The sequence below is a fragment of the Eumetopias jubatus genome, unplaced genomic scaffold (assembly GCF_037043125.1).
Source record: "Eumetopias jubatus isolate StellerSeaLion01/CBP00866 unplaced genomic scaffold, mEumJub1_p1.0 scaffold_10, whole genome shotgun sequence".
NCBI classification, from domain to species: Eukaryota; Metazoa; Chordata; class Mammalia; order Carnivora; family Otariidae; genus Eumetopias; species Eumetopias jubatus.
The window spans coordinates 115,260,867-115,280,401 of NW_028274816.1; the positions used below are offsets into that span (position 1 = coordinate 115,260,867).

General features: G+C 38.3%; 1 protein-coding gene across 6 annotated transcripts in view; it reads left to right on the forward strand.

The window, feature by feature from the left end:
* The window catches only part of RAD51C (RAD51 paralog C), a 51,539-nt gene that overhangs the window by 26,222 nt on the left and 5,782 nt on the right, over positions 1-19,535 (forward strand). For 4 of the 6 annotated variants that reach the window (XM_088028347.1, XM_028109180.2, XM_028109182.2 and 1 more), the window contains exons 5-7: positions 3,187-3,318; positions 12,859-12,925; positions 14,357-14,417. In XM_088028347.1, the coding sequence (XP_087884473.1) occupies positions 3,187-3,318; positions 12,859-12,925; positions 14,357-14,417 (260 nt within the window). Of the gene's footprint in view, positions 1-3,186; positions 3,319-12,858; positions 12,926-14,356; positions 14,418-15,851; positions 16,047-19,535 lie in introns of all 6 variants that reach the window. The other 2 variants (XM_088028345.1, XM_088028346.1) reach the window with 1 other exon arrangement.

Below are 19,535 nucleotides of genomic sequence, written 5' to 3' on the forward strand. Positions count from 1 at the left end.
AAGTTGATATAAAAGATGTATAGCACACCATTTACAAATAATAATAAAATATACAATACTCTTTATTGTAAATTTGTGTAGCCAACTGGGTCTTATAGAAAGCTTTCATTGATTTGGTTTTTTTATTGAGGTTAATTTCACATAATAAGATTCACTGTTTATTTGAGATTTAAGATTCCATTTATTTGAGAGCGAGCATGTGCACATGCACTCAAGTGGGAGGGGAAGGGAGAGAGAGAAGCAGACTTCATGCTGGGCAGGGAACCGGACCGAATGGTGGCTTGGCTCAATCCCAGGACCCCAAGATTACAATCTGAGCCAAAGGCAGACTTTTAACCGACTGAGCCACCCAGGCGCCTCCAAGATTTACCATTTAAAAGTGAACGATTCAGGGGTGCCTGGGTGGCTCAGTGGTTAAGCATCTGCCTTCAGCTCACGTCATGATCCCAGAGTCCTGGGATCAAGTCCTGCATCGGGCTCCCTGCTTGATGGGGAGTCTGCTTCTCCCCCTGCTTGTGCTCACTCTCTGTCAAATAAATAAAATCTTAAAAAAAAAAAATAAATGTGAACAATTCAGTGCAATTAGTACATTCACAATGTTGACAGTCACTACCTCTAGTTCCACAATGCTTTTATCACCCTAAAAGGAAACTCATACCCTTTAAGGAGTTGCTCCCTTTTCTCCCTGCAAAGACTCTGGCAACCACCAATCTGTATTCTGTCTCTATGGATTTACCTATTTTGGATATTGCATATAAATGGAATCATATGATGTGTGATCTTTTTGGTCTGGCTCTTTCACTTAGCATAATATGTTCAAAATTCATCTGCTTTGTAGCTTGTACCTGTACTTCATTCCTTTTTATGGTGGGATAATACTCTGTCGTATGTATACGTCATAGTCTGTTTATCCTTTCATCTGTTGATTTGGGCTGTTTCTATCTTTTGATTATTGTGAATTGTGGCTGCTATGAACATGTGTGTACATATATTTGTTTTAGTACCAGTTTTTAGTTCTTTGGTGCATGTACCTAGAAGTGAAATTGCTGGGTCATGTGGTAATACTGTTTAATTTTTTGAGGAACCACTGAACTGTTTTTTTCATAGTTGCTGAACAATTTTACATTCTTACCGCCAGCATATGAGGTTTTCCTTGATTTTAATTTTGCTAAACTTATGTATCCATATCTGACCTATGGCAAAAATCATGCTACCAGTGAGCACTTGATTGCTGTCCAATTCAAAAGAAGTTGCTCATCTCGTGATGATCAAGTACTGTTTTAACATGAAGGCTGGTTGATATTTTTATTTATGTTAGCAAGTGTGATGAAAGTGAAACAACAAAGGTGCGTTTTTTTAATTGAAGTGTAATTGATGTACAATATCCTGTTAGTTTCAGTTGTACATCATAGTGACTTGATATTTTTACACATTGTAAAAGAATCCCCACAATATGTCTAGTTACCGTGTGTCACCATACGCAAAAGTATTTCCTTGTATGTGGGCTCTCTTTCCCTTCTAGAGGTTCTTTTTTTTTATTTTTAAAGATTTTATTTATTTATTTGACAGAGAGGGAACACAAGCAGGGGGAGTGGGAGAGGGAGAAGCAGGCTTCCCGCAGAGCAGGGAGCCTGATGCGGGGCTCGATCCCAGGACCCTGAGATCATGACCTGAGCCGAAGGCAGATGCTTAATGACTGAGCCACCCAGGCGCCCCGCCTTCTAGAGGTTCTTATCCAAGACTTGGTTCTGTTGCCTCCCTTTTCATTGATGTCTTCCCTTATATCTAGTCTAAGTTAGCCTTCCTCTACTTTACCACCTACTTATTCATCATCATTTCATACAGTTTCATTTCTTCATAACTCCTATCATTATCAGAAATTATTCATGTATTTGTTTGCATGTTAATTGTCCTTTACTCCACTAGAACATAAACTCCAAGAAAGCAGGGACCTTTTCTCTTGTTCCCTACTACCTGTAACAGTGACTAACGTATAGTAGGTATCAATAAGCACATGCTGAATGAAGGAATGAATACTCTAATAAAACATGCAAAAATGGGTTACTTAGACATGGTGTCATCAAATCCTCTTCTTTAGCCTAATCCCTATTAGGTAGAAAAATATATAATCTTACAGGGTTTTTCTGGTTTATATCCAAATTCTGTTTGTTCTTGGATGTGAGGTTTATATATTACTCTAATGTCACTGTAGGAGCCATTATTTGGATTATATTAGAAATGCAACTGTCATAGGCACCTGGGTGGCTCAGTTGTTAAGCGTCTGCCTTTGGCTCAGGTCATGATCCCAGGGTTGTGGGATCGAGCCCCACACTGGGCTCCCTGCTCCGCGGGAAGCCTGCTTCTCCTCTCCCACTCCCCCTGCTTGTGTTCCTGCTCTCCCTATCTCTCTGTCAAATAAATAAAATCTTAAAAAAAAAAAAAGAAATGCAACTGTCATGAAAATGTTTATCATCTGTAAGTGAACCTTCTTGATTGGAATTCCAAGACAAACCTGCCTCATGCTGAATTCTATATTATAATGGATTCTGTAATGATTATTAAGGAAGAAAAGTATACAAAGAATTTGAAGTTTTTGAAGAAGATACAATATTTGAAGAGGTTTTTTTTAAACATTTTATTTATTTATTTGACAGAGACAGAGATAGCGAGAGCAGGAACACAAGCAGGGGGAGTGGGAGAGGGAGAAGCAGGCTTCCCGCGGAGCAGGGAGCCCGATGGCGGGACTCGATCCCAGGACTCTGGGATCATGACCCGAGCCGAAGGCAGACGCCCAACAACTGAGCCACCCAGGCGCCCTGGAGAGTTTTTTTAAACATAAAAATCTTGAAGATAAAATTGAAATATTGAAGAATTTGTTTTACTAAGACCTCAGAAGTGCTTTTTATCAGTGTAAAATGCCTTTGTAAAGATTTGTATAGTGGTAAATTATAAGAAAATTATAATTGCTTCTTTATGTTGAATTACTTTTCAAACCAGAGTACATTTTAACTTTTGGTGATGAATGCAGAAAGCATTGGGTGAATAGATTTATTTTGGAGAGTTAGAAAAAAGAACTCTGGATTTTAAAGATTTGTTTTTTCTTGGAATGAACATGCTTTTGGGATGCCAGTTTTTAAATTTTATTTTTAATACCAAACCTAATATCATTATCTCTTCTGTATTTAGGTTCGATTAGTGATAGTGGATGGTATTGCTTTTCCTTTTCGTCATGACCTAGATGACCTGTCCCTTCGTACTCGATTACTAAATGGCCTAGCCCAGCAAATGATCAGCCTTGCAAATAGCCACAGATTAGCTGTAAGTATTATTAGCCAAGAGAATTTTATAATAAAGTCAAACTTGTATAAAATATTAATGTTTAGAAATAGCTGAATAGAATTTGACTAAAAGCACATAATACAGTTTTGAATCGTTTTTGTTTGATTTTTTTTAAAAATTAATTCCATAGTGTTGTATATTAGTTTTCCTAGAAAATAACAAGCATAATCAAGATGCCATATTTTAAAATGGAATTGTTTGATAAAGAAATGCCACCTTTGGTAATTGCAGTGTTGGGGTTTTTTTAATGTAATAGATGATGTTTTTCAGGTAAACTCTTCTAACATCCCCATTTTTCTTTTACTCTGGGTCTTTTATTATTACATGTTGTATAATCACAGACTCAAACAGATAGAAAAATTACATAGTGTGAACAACCTAGATGTTTGGAGGTAGAGCTGACTCTTCTAGATTTGAAATGTGAGGTCAGATATAAAGATAAATTCAGAAGTGACGAGACAAAGGAGTGAGGTAATGACTTTTTTTAACTACATATTTGCCGTCACTTTCCACTCTAAAACCCCGTGCCACTTCTCACACCAATACACACACTTGTCCAGGAGGGAGATGGGAAAAGATCAAGCCACTTAACTTGATTTTCTTGTATTTACCCTGATTAGAGAGTTCTTTGTACATATCTGTAATATACCATAATTAGATAAAGAACTCCTCAATAAAATCATTTCAAAACATCTTTTCTTTTGAGTTTTTATATATATTTTTCTGCCATATATTGAAAAGCATAGTGTCCTGTGTTTGAATTATTTCTTGTATTAATTTTTAATTTAGTATCTGTTAATATCAATGAAGAGCCCCCAGTAGGGGGCACTCAAGACTAATGGGTTGCATAGTTCTTAAGTTTCGTTTTGTTAGTTGACTAGAAATAGCTTTATCTTTTCTGATTAAAAAAGTAATCTAAACAGTAACATGGAATACTATGCAGTGTTTAAGAAGAGTAATGTAAATATACATGTACTAACACAGAACAAGATATGTCCAGATATATGGTTAAGTAAAAAGATTCAAGTCACATAATATATTTTATGTGATCCCACTTTTGAGAAAAATAAAAATTCTATATGTGCATTTATATTTATATATATCAACAAAAAGATCTGAAAGGCTCAAAATGTCCATAATGACTACTTCTAGAAATAGGATTTTGTGGGGTTGAGAGCATACTTTTCCCTCTATGAATTCTTCTTTGCTTTTTTTTTCTTTAAATTTTTTATTGTTATGTTAATCACCATACATTACATCATTAGTTTTTGATGTAGTGTTCCATGATTCATTGTTTGTGCATAACACCCAGTGCTCCGTGCAGAACGTGCCTTCTTTAATAGCCACCATCAGGCTAACCCATCCCCCCACCCCCCTCCCCTCTAGAACCCTCAGTTTGTTTTTCAGAGTCCATCATCTCTCATGGTTCGTCTCCCCCTCCGATTTCCCCCCCTTCATTCTTCCCCTCCTGCTATCTTCTTTTTTTTTTCCTTACCATATATTGCATTATTTGTTTCAGAGGTACAGATCTGTGATTCAACAGTCTTGCACAATTCACAGCGCTCACCACTTTGCTTGATTTTTTTAATTTCCCAGTTACCATGTATAGAAGCATTTAGGACTTTCGATAATAAATACATTTCACAATTTTATATATGCTTTCTGTAAAAGAAGTTCTAACCAATCAAAAGTGTAGAAAGTAAGTAAGGTATCTATTACCCAGAGATAATTATTCTTGAGTTTAGTGTACCTATTTTTCCAAACGTATTAAGTTTTTTAAGTTTTTATTTTTATTTTAAAGTAATCTGTATACCCAACATGGGCCTTGAACTCACAACCTTGAGATCAAGAGTTGCATGCTCTACCGAGTCAGCCAGGTGCCCCTATATACACATATTTTTTTTAAGATTTTTTTTCTTTTTATTTAAAGGTTTTATCTACTTATTTGACAGAAAGACAGCGAGAGAGGGAACACAAGCAGGGGGAATGGGAGAGGGAGAAGAAGGCTTCCTGCTGAGGAGGGAGCCCAATGCGGGGCTCGATCCCAGGACCCTGAGATCATGACCTGAGCCAAAGGCAGATGCTTAACCGACTGAGCCTCAGCCACACAGGCGCCCCATATTTATTAAAGATCATATTCACGGGTGCCTGGGTGGCTCAGTCATTAAGTGTCTGCCTTTGGCTCAGGTCATGATCCCAGAGTCCTGGAATTGAGCCCCACATAGGGCTCTTTGCTCAGCAGGGGAGCCTGCTTCTCTCTCCCGCTCCCCCTGCTTGTGTTCCCTCTCTAGCTGTCTCTCTCTGTCAAATAAATAAAAATAAAACATTAAAAAAAAAATAGGGCACCTGGGTGGCTCAGTCGTTAAGCATCTGCCTTCGGCTTGGGTCATGATCCCAGGGTCCTGGGATCGAGCCCCGCATCGGGCTCCCTGCTTTGCGGGAAGCCTGCTTCCCTTCTCCCACTCTCCCTGCTTGTGTTCCCTCTCTTGCTGTGTCTCTCTCTGTCAAATAAATAAATAAAATCTTTAAAAATAAATAAAATAAAAAAATAAAGATCATATTCATGCTATTATACAAAGCAGTTTTTTGTTTTTCACTTAATATATTGTGAGCATTTTTCCATATACAATACTTTATAAGTATACCTTAACAGCTTATATAGTGTTCCATTGTATGATTATAACATAGTTTTTTGTTTTGTTTTGTTTGTTTTTTAAAGATTTTATTTGTCAGAGAGCGAGAGAGAGAGAGCATGAGCAGGAGGGGAGGAGGAGGAACAGGGAGAAACAGACTTCCTGCTGAGCAGGGAGCCTGATGCGGGACTCGATCCCAGGACCCTGGGATCGTGACCTGAGCCAAAGGCAGACGCTTAACCAACTGAGCCACCCAGGTGTCCCAATGTAGCATAGTTTTTTTTTTTAATTTATTTACTTTTATTAACATACGAAGTATTATTTCAGGGGTACACAACTGTGATTCATCAGTCTTACACAATTCACAGTGCTCACCATAGCACATACCCTCCCCAGTGTCCATCACCCAGCCACCCCATCTCTCCCACCCGCCTCAACTCCAGCAACCCTCAGTTTGTTTCCTGAGATTAAAAGAGTCTCTTACGGTTTGTCTCCCTCTCTGGTTTCGTCTTGTTTCATTTTTTCATCTCTTCCCCTATGATCCTCTGCCTTGTTTCTCAAGTTCCACATATAATTGAGATCATATGATACTTGTCTTTCTCTGATTGACTTACTTCGCTTAGCATAATACCCTTTAGTTCCATCCACATCATTGCAAATGGCAAGATTTCATTTTTTGATGGCTGCATAATACTCCATTGCATATATATACCACATCTTCTTTATCCATTCATCTGTCGATGGACATCTGGACTCTTTCCAAAGCTATTGTGGACATTGCTGCTATAAACATTGGGATGCATGTGCCCCTTTGGATCACTACATTTGTATCTTTGGGGTAAATACCCAGTAGTGCAGTTGCTGGGTTGTATGGTAGCCTTATTTTCAATTTTTGAGGAACCTTCATATTGTTTTCCAGAGTGTCTGCACCAGCTTGCATTCCCACCCACAGTGTAGGAGGGTTCCCCTTTCTCTGCATCCTTGCCAACATCTATCATTTCCTGACTTGTTAATTTTAGCCATTCTGACTGGTGTGAGGTGGTATCTCATTGTGGTTTTGATTTGTATTTCCCTGATGCCAAGTGATGTTGAGCACTCTTTCAAAGCATAGTTTTTTATTTTTTTATTTTTTAAAGATTTTATTTATTTGAGAGAGAGAATGATACAGAGAGAATATGAGAGGAAGGACGGTCAGAGGGAGAAGCAGACTCCCTGCGACTTGATCCCGGGACTCCAGGATCATGACCTGAGCCGAAGGCAGTTGCTTAACCAACTGAGCCACCCAGATGCCCCTCATAGCATAGTTTTTTAATCACCCCCGTATTGTCTTTAAAGTTGGCTTCAGTTTTTCACTATTGAAAAAACTGCAGTCAGGACACCTGGGTGGTTCAGTTGGTTAAGCGTCTGCCTTTGGCTTGGGTCATGATCCCAGCGTCTTGCGATCCAAGTTCTGCATTGGGCTCCTTGCTCAGCGAGGAGCCTGCTTCTCCCTCAGCCTGCCCCTCCCCCTGCTTGTGTTCTCTCTCTCCCCCACCCCCCCGACAAAGAAGTAAAATCTTTAAAATAAATAAATATATAAAAATAAAAAACTGCAGTCAGCAACTTTATATATGCCTTTTTCTCCGTTTATCCAGTTATTTCTGAAAGTATTACATCAAAGGAATATCTCTTTTTATTTACTTATTTTTTTGGGGGGGTATCTGTTTTTAAATATTACATTATATTTTATCAAATCACTCTCAGAAACCATGTTCCAAAGTATGTTCTCTATAGCAATGAATGGGAATTCTTGTTTTTCCACATCTTTACCAACTTTGAGTCTTTTAAATCTTTGCCAAACTATGATAGAATCCTTTTAGAGATTCATTAATTTGATTATTAGCAGAAATGTTTTTTAGCAGCTTTATTGAGATTTAATTACCATACCATAAAATTCTCCCTTTTAATGTGTACAGTTCAGTGGTTTGTAGTATATTTACAGAGTTGTGAAACAATCACTATCTTAATTTTAGAACATTCCCATCACCCCAAAATGAAATCCCGTGCTCATTAGCCGTCACTCTCCGTTGCACCCTCTCATCAGCCCCTGAGAACCATTAGTCTGCTTTCTGTCTGTATAGGTTCATCTTTTCTGGATGGTTTATATAAATAGAATCATTCAATATCTGGTCTTTTATGTCTGGCTTCTTTCACTTAGGATAATGTTTTCAAGATTCATCCATGTTGTAGCATATATCAGTATCCTTTTTATGACTGATTAACTTTGCATTTTCTCTCAATATATCACATTTTGTTTATTCATCAATTGAAGGACATTTGGGTGACAAGTATATTTTTAAAGCAATGAACTTCATAATTTAGAAGTGATTGTTACTTCACTATTTTAAAGATTCATTCTTTAATATGGTAAACCCAATGTTTTTGCAGAGGTCATGTGATTCTTTTATAAGTAATTGCTAAAAGTGCAAATTCTGATTTTGGGTTGTTTAACAGTTGGTAAGCCAGTACATCTATTTACATTTATATATCTTTTCTGATATCTTAGGACAGTTGTTGCTAATGAATGCACAAAGCAAATCAAGATAGAGCACAGATGCCCACAGACACAGTTCAAAGCTATGGCAGCTTGATGCTAAGATGCTGAGTATCATTCCCAGGGGAAGGAGCTTGGTGATGCTGCTCTCCCTGCCTGGGTGCAGTCTGCCTCTATGGCGGTTCTCTGCAAAACAAAAGCTGAAAACTATTTGCTTTTCACTTTTTTTTTTTTTTTCATAAAAGTGAAAATCCTCTTTGGATTTCTTATGGTTAGCAAAAACAGGTACTAATATAGGTCTTTCATAAAAGTGAAGTGGCATAACAGGAACTTTTCAAAAGCATGGGATACCTGTACTCTGTAAACCAGTGCTGTCTGATAGGACTTTCTGGGAAGATGAAAATGCTCAGTCTAATACAGCAATTGCATGGCTATTGAGCACTTGAAAAATGGTTAGTGCTACTGAGGAACTGAATGTCTAATTTTAATTTAATTTTAAAAAGCTGTGTATGTGCCTAATGGTTGCAGAATTGAATGGTGTGCCTCTAACCAAAAAGTGTTGGTATAAATATCCCAGTTGCTAGAGCTTAAACACTCGGTGGTCTGTAAAGGGTATTATTCTGCATGTTGGGGATGCCAGTTAGTCATATATTTCAGTTAATTACCAATTTAAATTCCTGCTTAGCTTTTTCTAAGATGCCTGATGTGACATGGGGAAGCCACTGTGGCACTTAAGGGAAGAGAAACTAGAAGAAAGTCATGTCATCCAGTTTGTGCCTAATTGAAATCCAGATGGAGCACAGATTTCTCCTTTGTAGACAAACAAAAATTTTAGGGTGTTATCAGCGCAGGGGGAATAGCCAAACAGCCTTTTCTTTCTCAGTTTCCTTATGGAACTGGTGCCTTTTTCAGAGTAGGTACCTTTTCTCATTGCTTTTCATAGAAGTTCTTCATCACTGTTAGCTTGCAGTAGTATCAGTCATATTTCTGGGGGGAAGATCTCTATTGGAAGAATATTTAAAATAACTCTTTCTGGAGAATTTGGGGCTGGGAGGTGTCAAATAATCTTTTACTGTATTCAGTCAGCTTTTTTTTTTTTTTAAGATTTTATTTATTTGTCAGCACAAGCAGGGGGAGTGGCAGGCAGAGGGAGAAGGAGAAGCAGGCTCCCTGCTGAGCAGGGAGCCTGATATGGGACTCGATCCCAGGACTCTGGGATCATAACCAGAGCTGAAGGCAGTCGCTTAACTGACTGAGCCACCCAGGTGCCCGGTATTCAGTCAGCCTTAAACACTCTTTTTCTCTACTGTCCTTCATTTTGAGGCAAGGGAAACAAAAAAAAATGATTGGGACTACATTAAAATAAAAAGCTTCTGCATAGCAAAGGAAGCAGTCAGCAGAACTAAAAGGCAACTTACTGAATGGGAAAAGGTACTTGTAAATGATATATCCAGTAAGGGGTTAGTATCCAAAATACATAAAGAATTTATACAACTCAGTGCTTATAGGCCAGGTCTTTTGGCTTTAGGGCAGTATTTTAAAAAACCCAGAATTTATACAACTCAATACCCCAAAAAACAAATAATCCAATTAAAAAACAGGCAGAAGACGTAAACACATATTTCTCCAAAGAAGATGTACAAATGTCCAACAGACACATGAAAAGATGCTTAACATCACTCATCAGGGAAATCTGAATCAAAACCATAGTGAGATATTACCTCACACTGTTAGAATGGCTAAAATAAAAAACACAAGAAACAGCCAAGTGTTGGCGAGGATGTGGAGGAAAAGGAACGTTGTGCACTGTTGGTGGGCATGCAAACTCTTTTTGTGGTCACTGTGGAAAACAGTATGGAGGTTCCTCAAAAAACTAAAAATAGAATTATCAGTAATTGTATTCCTGGATGTTGACCCAAAGAATAAGAAAACACTAATTCAAAAGGATATATGCACCCCCATGTTTATAGCAGTGTTATTTGTAATAGCCAAGATATGGAAGCAGCCCAAGTGTCCATTGACAGATGAATGGATAAAGAACGTGTGTGTATATGTATGTATGTGTATGTGTGTGTATATATACAGGCTCTTAACTATAGAGAACAAACAGATGGTTGCCACAGGGGAGGTGGGTGGGGGAATGGGTGAAATAGGCAAAAGGGATTAAGAGTACACTTATCGGCCGCCATCATGAACGACACAGTAACTATCCGGACCAGGAAGTTCATGACTAACCGACTACTTCAGCGGAAACAGATGGTCATTGATGTTCTTCACCCTGGAAAGGCAACGGTACCTAAGACAGAAATTCGGGAAAAACTAGCCAAAATGTACAAGACCACACCAGATGTCATATTTGTTTTTGGATTCAGAACCCATTTTGGTGGTGGCAAGACAACCAGCTTTGGCATGATTTATGATTCTTTGGATTATGCAAAGAAAAATGAACCCAAACACAGACTTGCAAGACATGGCCTGTATGAGAAGAAAAAGACATCAAGAAAACAGAGAAAGGAACATAAGAACAGAATGAAGAAAGTCAGGGGGACTGCAAAAGCCAACGTTGGTGCTGGCAAAAAGAAGTGAGCTGGAGATTGGACAACAGAAGGAGTAAAGATGCTGCAGTGGCTTTATCTGTGGTGGTTGTGCAGATTTTTCATGAGAGGATCAATAAAACTAAGAATGTTAATAAAAAAAAAAGAGTACACTTATCTTGGGGCGCCTGTGTGGCTCAGTCGGTTAAGCATCCAACTCGTGGTTTCAGCTCAGGTCATGGTCTCAGGTCCTGGGATCGAGCCCCATGTCAGGTTCTGCACTCAGCAGGAATCTGCTTAAGGATTCTCTCTCTCCCTCCCCCCTGCTTGCTCACTCTCTAAATAAATCTTTAAATAAAGAGTATACTTAATGAGCACTGAGTAATGTATAGAATTGTTTAATCGCTATATTGTACACTTGAAGCTAATATAACACTATGTTAACTAAATTGGAATTAAAAAAACAAAAAAATTACTATCCTTCAAAGCATGGAATCTTTTCTATAGGTCACTATTCAATCCAAAAGAATTAGTACTATTTTTAGCCTTGAGGGCCATTTTGAGTAAAGCAACACCTATATCTGTTATCAGTAGACTATAATTTGGAGTCATTTGACTTGATTGCTGGGTTTTATTTTTTACTACTTCTGTATTTTCTTTATGATTTTAAGTCTTTTCTCATAATTTTTGCCTCGGGTTCTTCCTTTTCCTATAAAACCAGAAATGGTAATAGTGTATTTGCCTCTTTCCTAAAGATGTAAACAGTGAGTTATTAAGTATCTCACACTCTTTTGATTAAATATATTCTAGAGAGGCAACAGTGGTAGCAAAAACAAAAATACCAGACTCAATCTTTCTTTCTTTTTTTTTTTTTTAAGATTTGGTTTTTTTTATTTGAGACGGAGAGAATGAGAGAGAGAGAGAGAGCACATGAGAGGGGGGAGGGTCAGAGGGAGAAGCAGACTCTCTGCTGAGCAGGGAGCCCGATGCGGGACTCGATCCAGGGACTCCTGGATCACGACCTGAGCCGAAGGCAGTCGCTCAACCAACTGAGCCACCCAGGCGCCCCAGACTCAATCTTTCTAAGCTTCTGATTTCTCATGTGTTAAACTGGAATAATAACATCAAAAAATATTAATAATAATACCTCATTCATGGGGTTGTTGTGAAGGCTAGATAATGAACGTAAAGCACTTAGCATAGTTTCTGGCATGTATTAAGTACTCAATAAATATTTATCACCACTATTGATATTCCTGCTGTTGGTCTGGTGATTTCTTTTTCTTTCTTTTTTTTTTTTTTTAAGATTTTATTTATTTATTTGACAGAACGCAGGCAGAGAAAGAGGAAGAAGCAGACTCCCCGCTGAGCAGGGAGCCCAGCACAGGGCTCGATCCCAAGACCCTGGGATCATGACCTGAGCCAAAGGCAGACGCATAACCGACTGAGCCACCCAGGCACCCCTGGTCTGGTGGTTTCTATTGGCTTTTCCAAAATTTAAATTATAAAAGTGAGGTTTTTCCAATGCTCCCAGTTATGAAGTTTTTATACATGGTCTCTTTACACCTTTATGTATTTATTATCTGTTATATTTTTATTCTTCCATTTTCACAATTTTTCTTGTCTGTTAAAAATGTTTATGCTCAATAGATTCATGTTTTCAGATAACTTATGGACAAATTAAAAAGTTATCAGAAAAGTTTTCATTACCTAAATATATTTTTCTTTAAATTGTATTCAGAACACTAAAATCACAGAATTATTTCCTTGATAATTTTGGGGAGAGATTCACCTAATTTTCTCACTTTTTTTTTTTTAGGTACTTTTAACTAATCAGATGACAACGAAGATTGATAGAAATCGGGCCTTACTGGTTCCTGCGTTGGGTGGGTAATTAATCAGATAAGTTTTTGGGTTTTTTTTTAAGTTTTTTATTTATTTAAGTAATCTTAACAACCAACATGGGGCTTGAATTCATGACCCCAAGATTAAGAATTAATAGGCTCTTCTGACCGAGCCAGACAGGCGCCCCAGATAAGTATTTTTAACTTAACACATTTTTTCTACCTCTTTCATGTGATGCTTGTTGAGTACTGTAAGCACCATGAAAGCAGAAATTGTATCTGATTATTCACTGAAAAGTCTTAGTATGGAGCACAGTGGCTTTAGATACCCACTCATCCTTTCAGTTATTTTAACAACCATTTATTGAGCATCTACTATGTGGCAACTATTGTGTCAGGCACCAAGCATATAAATATTCTTAAGATGACTCTTGCCCTCAGAAAGTCTTAGGCAGAAGGAAGGGGGAATCCGTTTAAATACACATCACACTACAGTGAATAGACTTATGACTCTTTCTAACCTCAGTCATGGTTTTGTTAGGACACAATGCTTCGAGAATTTTCTTTTACTGAATTCTTTAAGAATATTCTGTCAGAGTTTTTGCTTTTCTTCTGGTAGCCAGAAATATGTTAGTAGGTCTGATGATATGGAAGATTGATAAAATGTTGGCTCAAACTATAAAGTTTTCTGAAAGCAAATCAAGGATACTGATCTTCAGTATTTCCACAGATAGGTAAAAATCTGTTAATCTCAGGATGTTACCCATGTGTACAAGGGGTTTTGAAAGTATAAGTATATTCTGGGAGGGTATGTGCTATGGTGAGCGCTATGAATTGTGTAAGACTGATGAATCATAGACCCGTACCTCTGAAACAAATAATATGTTATATGTTTAAAAAAAAAAAAAGATAGCAGGAAGGGAAAAATGAAGGGGGGAAATCGGAGGGGGAGACGAACCATGAGAGACTATGGACTCTGAGAAACAAACTGAGGGTTGTAGAGGGGAGGGGGTTGGGGAGTGGGTTAGTCTGGTGATGGGTATTAAAGAGGGCACATTCTGCGTGGAGCACTGGGTGTTACGCAAACAGTGAATCATGGAACACTGCATCAAAAACTAATGATGTAATGTATGGTGATCAAATCCAGGCGGCCTTTCCTCCATCCTGCATTCTCCCCAATATACAGTCACCCTGTAAATATCCAATCCCACTCCCGCTCCAGTATCTCTTGGTTGGGCTCCTACGTATAGACATCAGGTATGGACCTCTTAGTTGGTCCCAAGTAACATGCCAGGTATTTTTCTTACACTGGAATACATAAAACTACACAAAGAACATGAAAAAAAAGAAAGTATAAATATATTCTTGTGTTAAATTAGGTAAAGTGAAACTGTTCTGGTCAGAGGCATTCTGAGAGACTTATAACCTTGTCAGTAAGGCAGTATACAGTTGTTCTGTTCTTGTTCCCACCAGGGGAGAGTTGGGGACATGCTGCTACAATACGGCTAATCTTTCATTGGGATCAAAAGCAAAGGTCAGTATTGAAACAAGTTAATAATTCTGAATATTGGATAAATTACACTGAACAGTTATATTTTCTTAGATCTACTCCAGTGGATGAAATCTGCAGTGCCTCATGAATGAAAGCTTTTGTTGCCTTGTCCTCTATCACCAAGGGAAAAACATAGAAACATGTTGTTAAACTGCACATTTAGCTAACATAGGAAGTTCTTTGGAATATGTAAATGATGGGGTGCACCTGAAATGAGTAGGTGGCCAAAGAATGCTACCTTCTAAAGCTCTTTGAAATCAAGTACCATTCATTAGACTTGAAGAAGGAGGTGGTACTCTGCGTTCCTAGAAGGGACTGAAAGAGGAATAAAATCAGGACAAAAGGAAAACTTTTTGAGGTTAGCTTTAGGACTAATTTATGTGGAAAATAGGATGGCTTTTCCTAGTTGCTTAATATCTTTCTTGTATGAAATTGTGTCTGTTTTTGCTTTCTTTTGTATTTTGCTATCCTACTTTTGGTTATCCAGTTACCTGCCTTTGACAAGTATTGTTCTTTAAAATAAAACTATGAGGGCGCCTGGGTGGCTCAGTTGGTTAGGCGACTGCCTTCGGCTCAGGTCATGATCCTGGAGTCCCGGGATCGAGTCCCGCATCGGGCTCCCTGCTCAGCAGGGAGTCTGCTTCTCCCTCTGACCCTCTCCCCTCTCGTGCTCTCTATCTCTCATTCTCTCTCTCTCAAATAAATAAATAAAATCTTTAAAAAAAAATAAAATAAAATAAAATAAAATAAAATAAAACTATGACAGCATGAAACCTTTGTATTTGTTTTTAAAGCTGCTGAGCAAGTGAACAAACCAGCTTTCATTCTCTTTAAAATAGGCAAGTGAAAGCTGTGGACTCTTCTGTTCTATACTCCTAGAAATGTCAGATTTATGCCAGCCCCTCTGCTTTGAGATTAATTTGTATAACTGAAAGAACTTGGTTTGGAAATGCTCTAATGAAAGGGGGAAATTGAGAAAGTGTGTGGGCAAAGATGGAAAAAGGGTTGCTTAAATATATATCAGGTCTGGTCAGTGATACTGTCTTCGTTCTTTACCTAGATTTTATTTATTCTTCTCCAAACTGAAAATTAAGTCATGCCTGACCAAATTGGGTTTTACTTATTCAGAGCTCATAGCAGAATTTATTACACTTACATATATCTTTTTAAACTAATTCATGTTGTTTGTATCTCTTTTAAAAATAGCATTTCCATGGGGCGCCTGGGTGTCTCAGTCGGTTGAGTGTCTGCCTTCAGCTCGGGTCATGGTCCCGGGGTCCTGGGATCAAGCCCCGCATCGGGCTCTCTGCTTGGCCAGGAGCCTGCTTCTCCCTCTCCCTCTGTCTACCACTCTGCCTGCTTATGCACTCTCTCTCTCTGTCAAATAAATAAATCTTTATTTATTTATTTTTAAAGGTTTTATTTATTCATGAGAGAGAGAGAGGCAGAGGGAGAAGCAAGCTCCCAAGGAGCAGGGAGCCCGATGCGGGACTCGATCCCAGGACCCTGGGATCATGACCTGAGCCGGAGGCAGACGCTTAACCATCTGAGCCACCCAGGCGCCCAAATAAATAAATCTTTAAAAAAAAATAGCATTTCCAAAGAGCTCAGGTAACTTTTTTTTTTTTTTTTAAACACATAGTGCTTTACGATTAGTTCTCTAAATAAGTCATTGTATTCTGGATCACAAAAGGAACTCTTTCTTCAGCAACAAACCCCATTGTAAAGATTTCACAACAGTTATCCAGATGAGAATCTTTTGAACATATTGCTTATACTTTCCCAGATTTAGGTGTTCTATAAAGTGTTCAAATGCTTTTAGGGATTCTCCTTGAACTAGTATATAGTAGTAGTCATCCACTGTTATTCTACTACTAAATATTCACTAATAGAATACATCTAAAGAATAAAAATAATATGAGCAAAGCAAGATATTTCATCTTTTTTTTTTTAAGATTTTATTTATTTGGCAGAGAGAGACACAGCGAGAGCAGGAACACAAGCAGGGGTAGTGGGAGAGGGAGAAGAAGGCTTCCTGATGAGCAGGGAGCCCGATGTGGGGGCTCGATCCCAGGACCCTTGGGACCGTGACCTGAGCTGAAGGCAGACGCTTAACGACTGAGCCACCCAGGCACCCCAAGATATTTCATCTTTTAATGCATTCATCAGAAGGAGATGATTGCCTTCTTTATCAAATTCTAGAAGTTAGCATTCGTTAGGTAACCGTGAGATCAGAAAATTACACTTACTTTTTAGAGTTAATCATTTTATGACTTTCAGCTTCTTACTCATCCTTTCCAAGAAATTGGAGAATGGTGTTGAACACTGACATTGTAGTGGATAGATTTTTTTTTTAAGATTTTATTTATTTAGGGGTGCCTGGGTGGCTCAGTCGTTAAACGTCTGCCCTCAGGTCAGGTCATGATCCCGGGGTCCAAGCTCAGCGGGAAGCCTGCTTCTCCCACTCCGCCTGCTTGTGTTCCCTCTCTCTCTGTGTCTCTCTCTCTCAAATAAATAAATAAAATCTTAAAAAAAAAAAGAATGACTTAAAGATTTTATTTATTTATTTTGAGAAAGAGTGAGAGAGCACGAGTGCGGAGGAGAGGAAGAGGCAGGCTTCCTGCAAACAGGGAGGCCGATGCGGGGCTCCATCCCAGGACCCTGGGATCAGGGTCCAAAGGCAGACACTTAACCAACTGAGCCACCCAGGTGCCCTGAATTAGATAGATTTAAGGGAACTCTGTTCCATAAGTTTTTTTATATCCCAAATTATCATTTTAGGACTGCTTGCTTATGATAGGTATTTAACTGGGTAGTTTATATACAGTATTTCATATAATCCCTTCAATAACTCTTTGAAGGATCTATACCTACATAGAAGTGAGAAGACCAAGGCTGCCCAGAAAGATTAAGAGTAATTCATGGCTACCATTTATTGAATTTTTATTAACTGTCCTTTATTGTGCTAAGCATTGTGTGTGTGTATTAGTATTTCATTTTATTTTCTAAATAACTCTATGAAATAAGTAGTAGTATCCAAATTTTATAGCTGACTCTATAATAGAGTCTGTTTCTTTTCTTATAATTGCTGTTTCTACAGTGTAATTACAGTATTGTGTTGATGGCCAGCAAATCTGAAAGTATAGCTCTTATCCTCCTTTTTAGATAAAATCCTTTTTTTCCAAACTTTTTTCCCCCAGGCTGGGGATATATGATACGTAATGTGCATACTTTTATTATAATCAAAATAAGTTGACTTCATTTAAGAGAATTAAAAGTTTTGTTCTTTATTGTTTGAAACCAGTTATCTTAAAAAAAGAAAAGAAACCAGTTATCTTTAAGTCCTTAAAGTTGCATGCAATCTTGTCTGTGTTTTAAAATTTAGTTTATCTTGGGCGCCTGGGTGGCTCAGTTGGTTAAGCGACTGCCTTCGGCTCAGGTCATGATCCCGGAGTCCCGGGATTGAGTCCTGCATCTGGCTCCCTGCTCAGCAGGGAGTCTGCTTCTCCCTCTGACCCTACCTCCTCTTGTGCTCTCTCTCTCACTCTCTCTCTCAAATAAATAAAATTAAAAATAAAATAAAATAAAATTTAGTTTATCTTGAAAGGACAAAAATAGAAATTCACACTGGGGAAAAATAATTATAAAAATGAACACTTCCAGTTTGAGCAGAAAACTAAAAACCTTGATTAGCCAAATCTATATTGAGAATTGAACCCAAGTGTCCCATCTTATACTCTAGTCCCCATCTTTCACCAGAAACACCTGATTTTTACCCTTCGACTAACAATGAAATGACATTCCAACAGTTATTCAAATAAGTACTTTTGTCTCTGTCCTGTATATTGTGCGGGTTTTCCTCCAGTTTGCATATTCATGATAATATGAGGCTGAGATTGTTCAGAATTATATCATTCTTTGCCAAGAAGATCTGGTGGTAGAATGGAGTAATATATCAACACCCCCACACAGTGTTTCATATGTGTGCTCAGCTTTAGAGCACAAATTGTGCTTCTGTCTTATTTCTTCCTGACCCAAACTGTGTAGTTCAGCCATATGTTAAGCTTCATCTCAGCTGGGGCCATGAGCCAAGTGATTCTTTGGTTTAGTTTGTTGTTTAAAAAGATCTCTTGAGATGCAGATATGAAATATAAAATTATTTTATTTTTACTTAGGAATTTGAGGAAATTTTTCATTCTGAATATTTAATGCCCACTTGACTTTAGGATTTTTATTTTTTATTATTATTTTTAAAGATTTTATTTATTTATTTGACAGAGAGAGACACAGCAAGAGAGGGAACACAAGCAGGGGGAGTGGGAGAGGGAGAAGCAGGTTCCCCACTGAGCAGGGAGCCCAACGTGGGGCTCGATCCCAGGACCCTGGGATCATGACCCGAGCCAAAGGCTGACGCTTAATGGCTGTGCCACCCGTGCACCCCGAGGATTTTTAATAAACATGTAAAAGCTTCTAAAAGCTTACTTTTTTTTTTTTTTAAGATTTTATTTATTTGAGAGAGCACAAGCAGGGGGAGTGGCAGGCAGAGGGAGAGGGAGAAGCAGGGAGCCCGATGCAGAGCTTGATCTCAGGACCCTGGGATCATGACCTAAGCCGAAGGCAGATGCCAAACGACTGAGGCACTCGGGTGCCCCAAAAGCTTATTTACTTTTTAATAATTTTCTCAGAAAATTCAGATGTATTGGGTATCTTTTTGGACATATGGTGATATGAGGTGATTTAGATAACTAATTTTTCAGAAGGTTAGCTAATTTTTGTTTTATTGACTCAAAAAGAGTGTTTTTTTTTAAAGATTTATTTGAGAGAGCGAGAATGAGAGAGAGCACATGAGGGGGGGGGAGGGTCAGGGGGAGAAGCAGGCTCCTTGCTGAGCAGGGAGCCCGATGCGGGACTCGATCCCGGGACTCCAAGATCATGACCTGAGCCAAAGGCAGTCGCTCAACCAACTGAGCCACCCAGGCGCCCATAAAGAGAGTTTTTTTTTAATAAGGCAGGTTAAAATACACCATGCTTCTATTTTTCTGTTATTTATATATATATATGTATATTTTTTTAACTTTTATTAAAAAAATTTTTTTTATA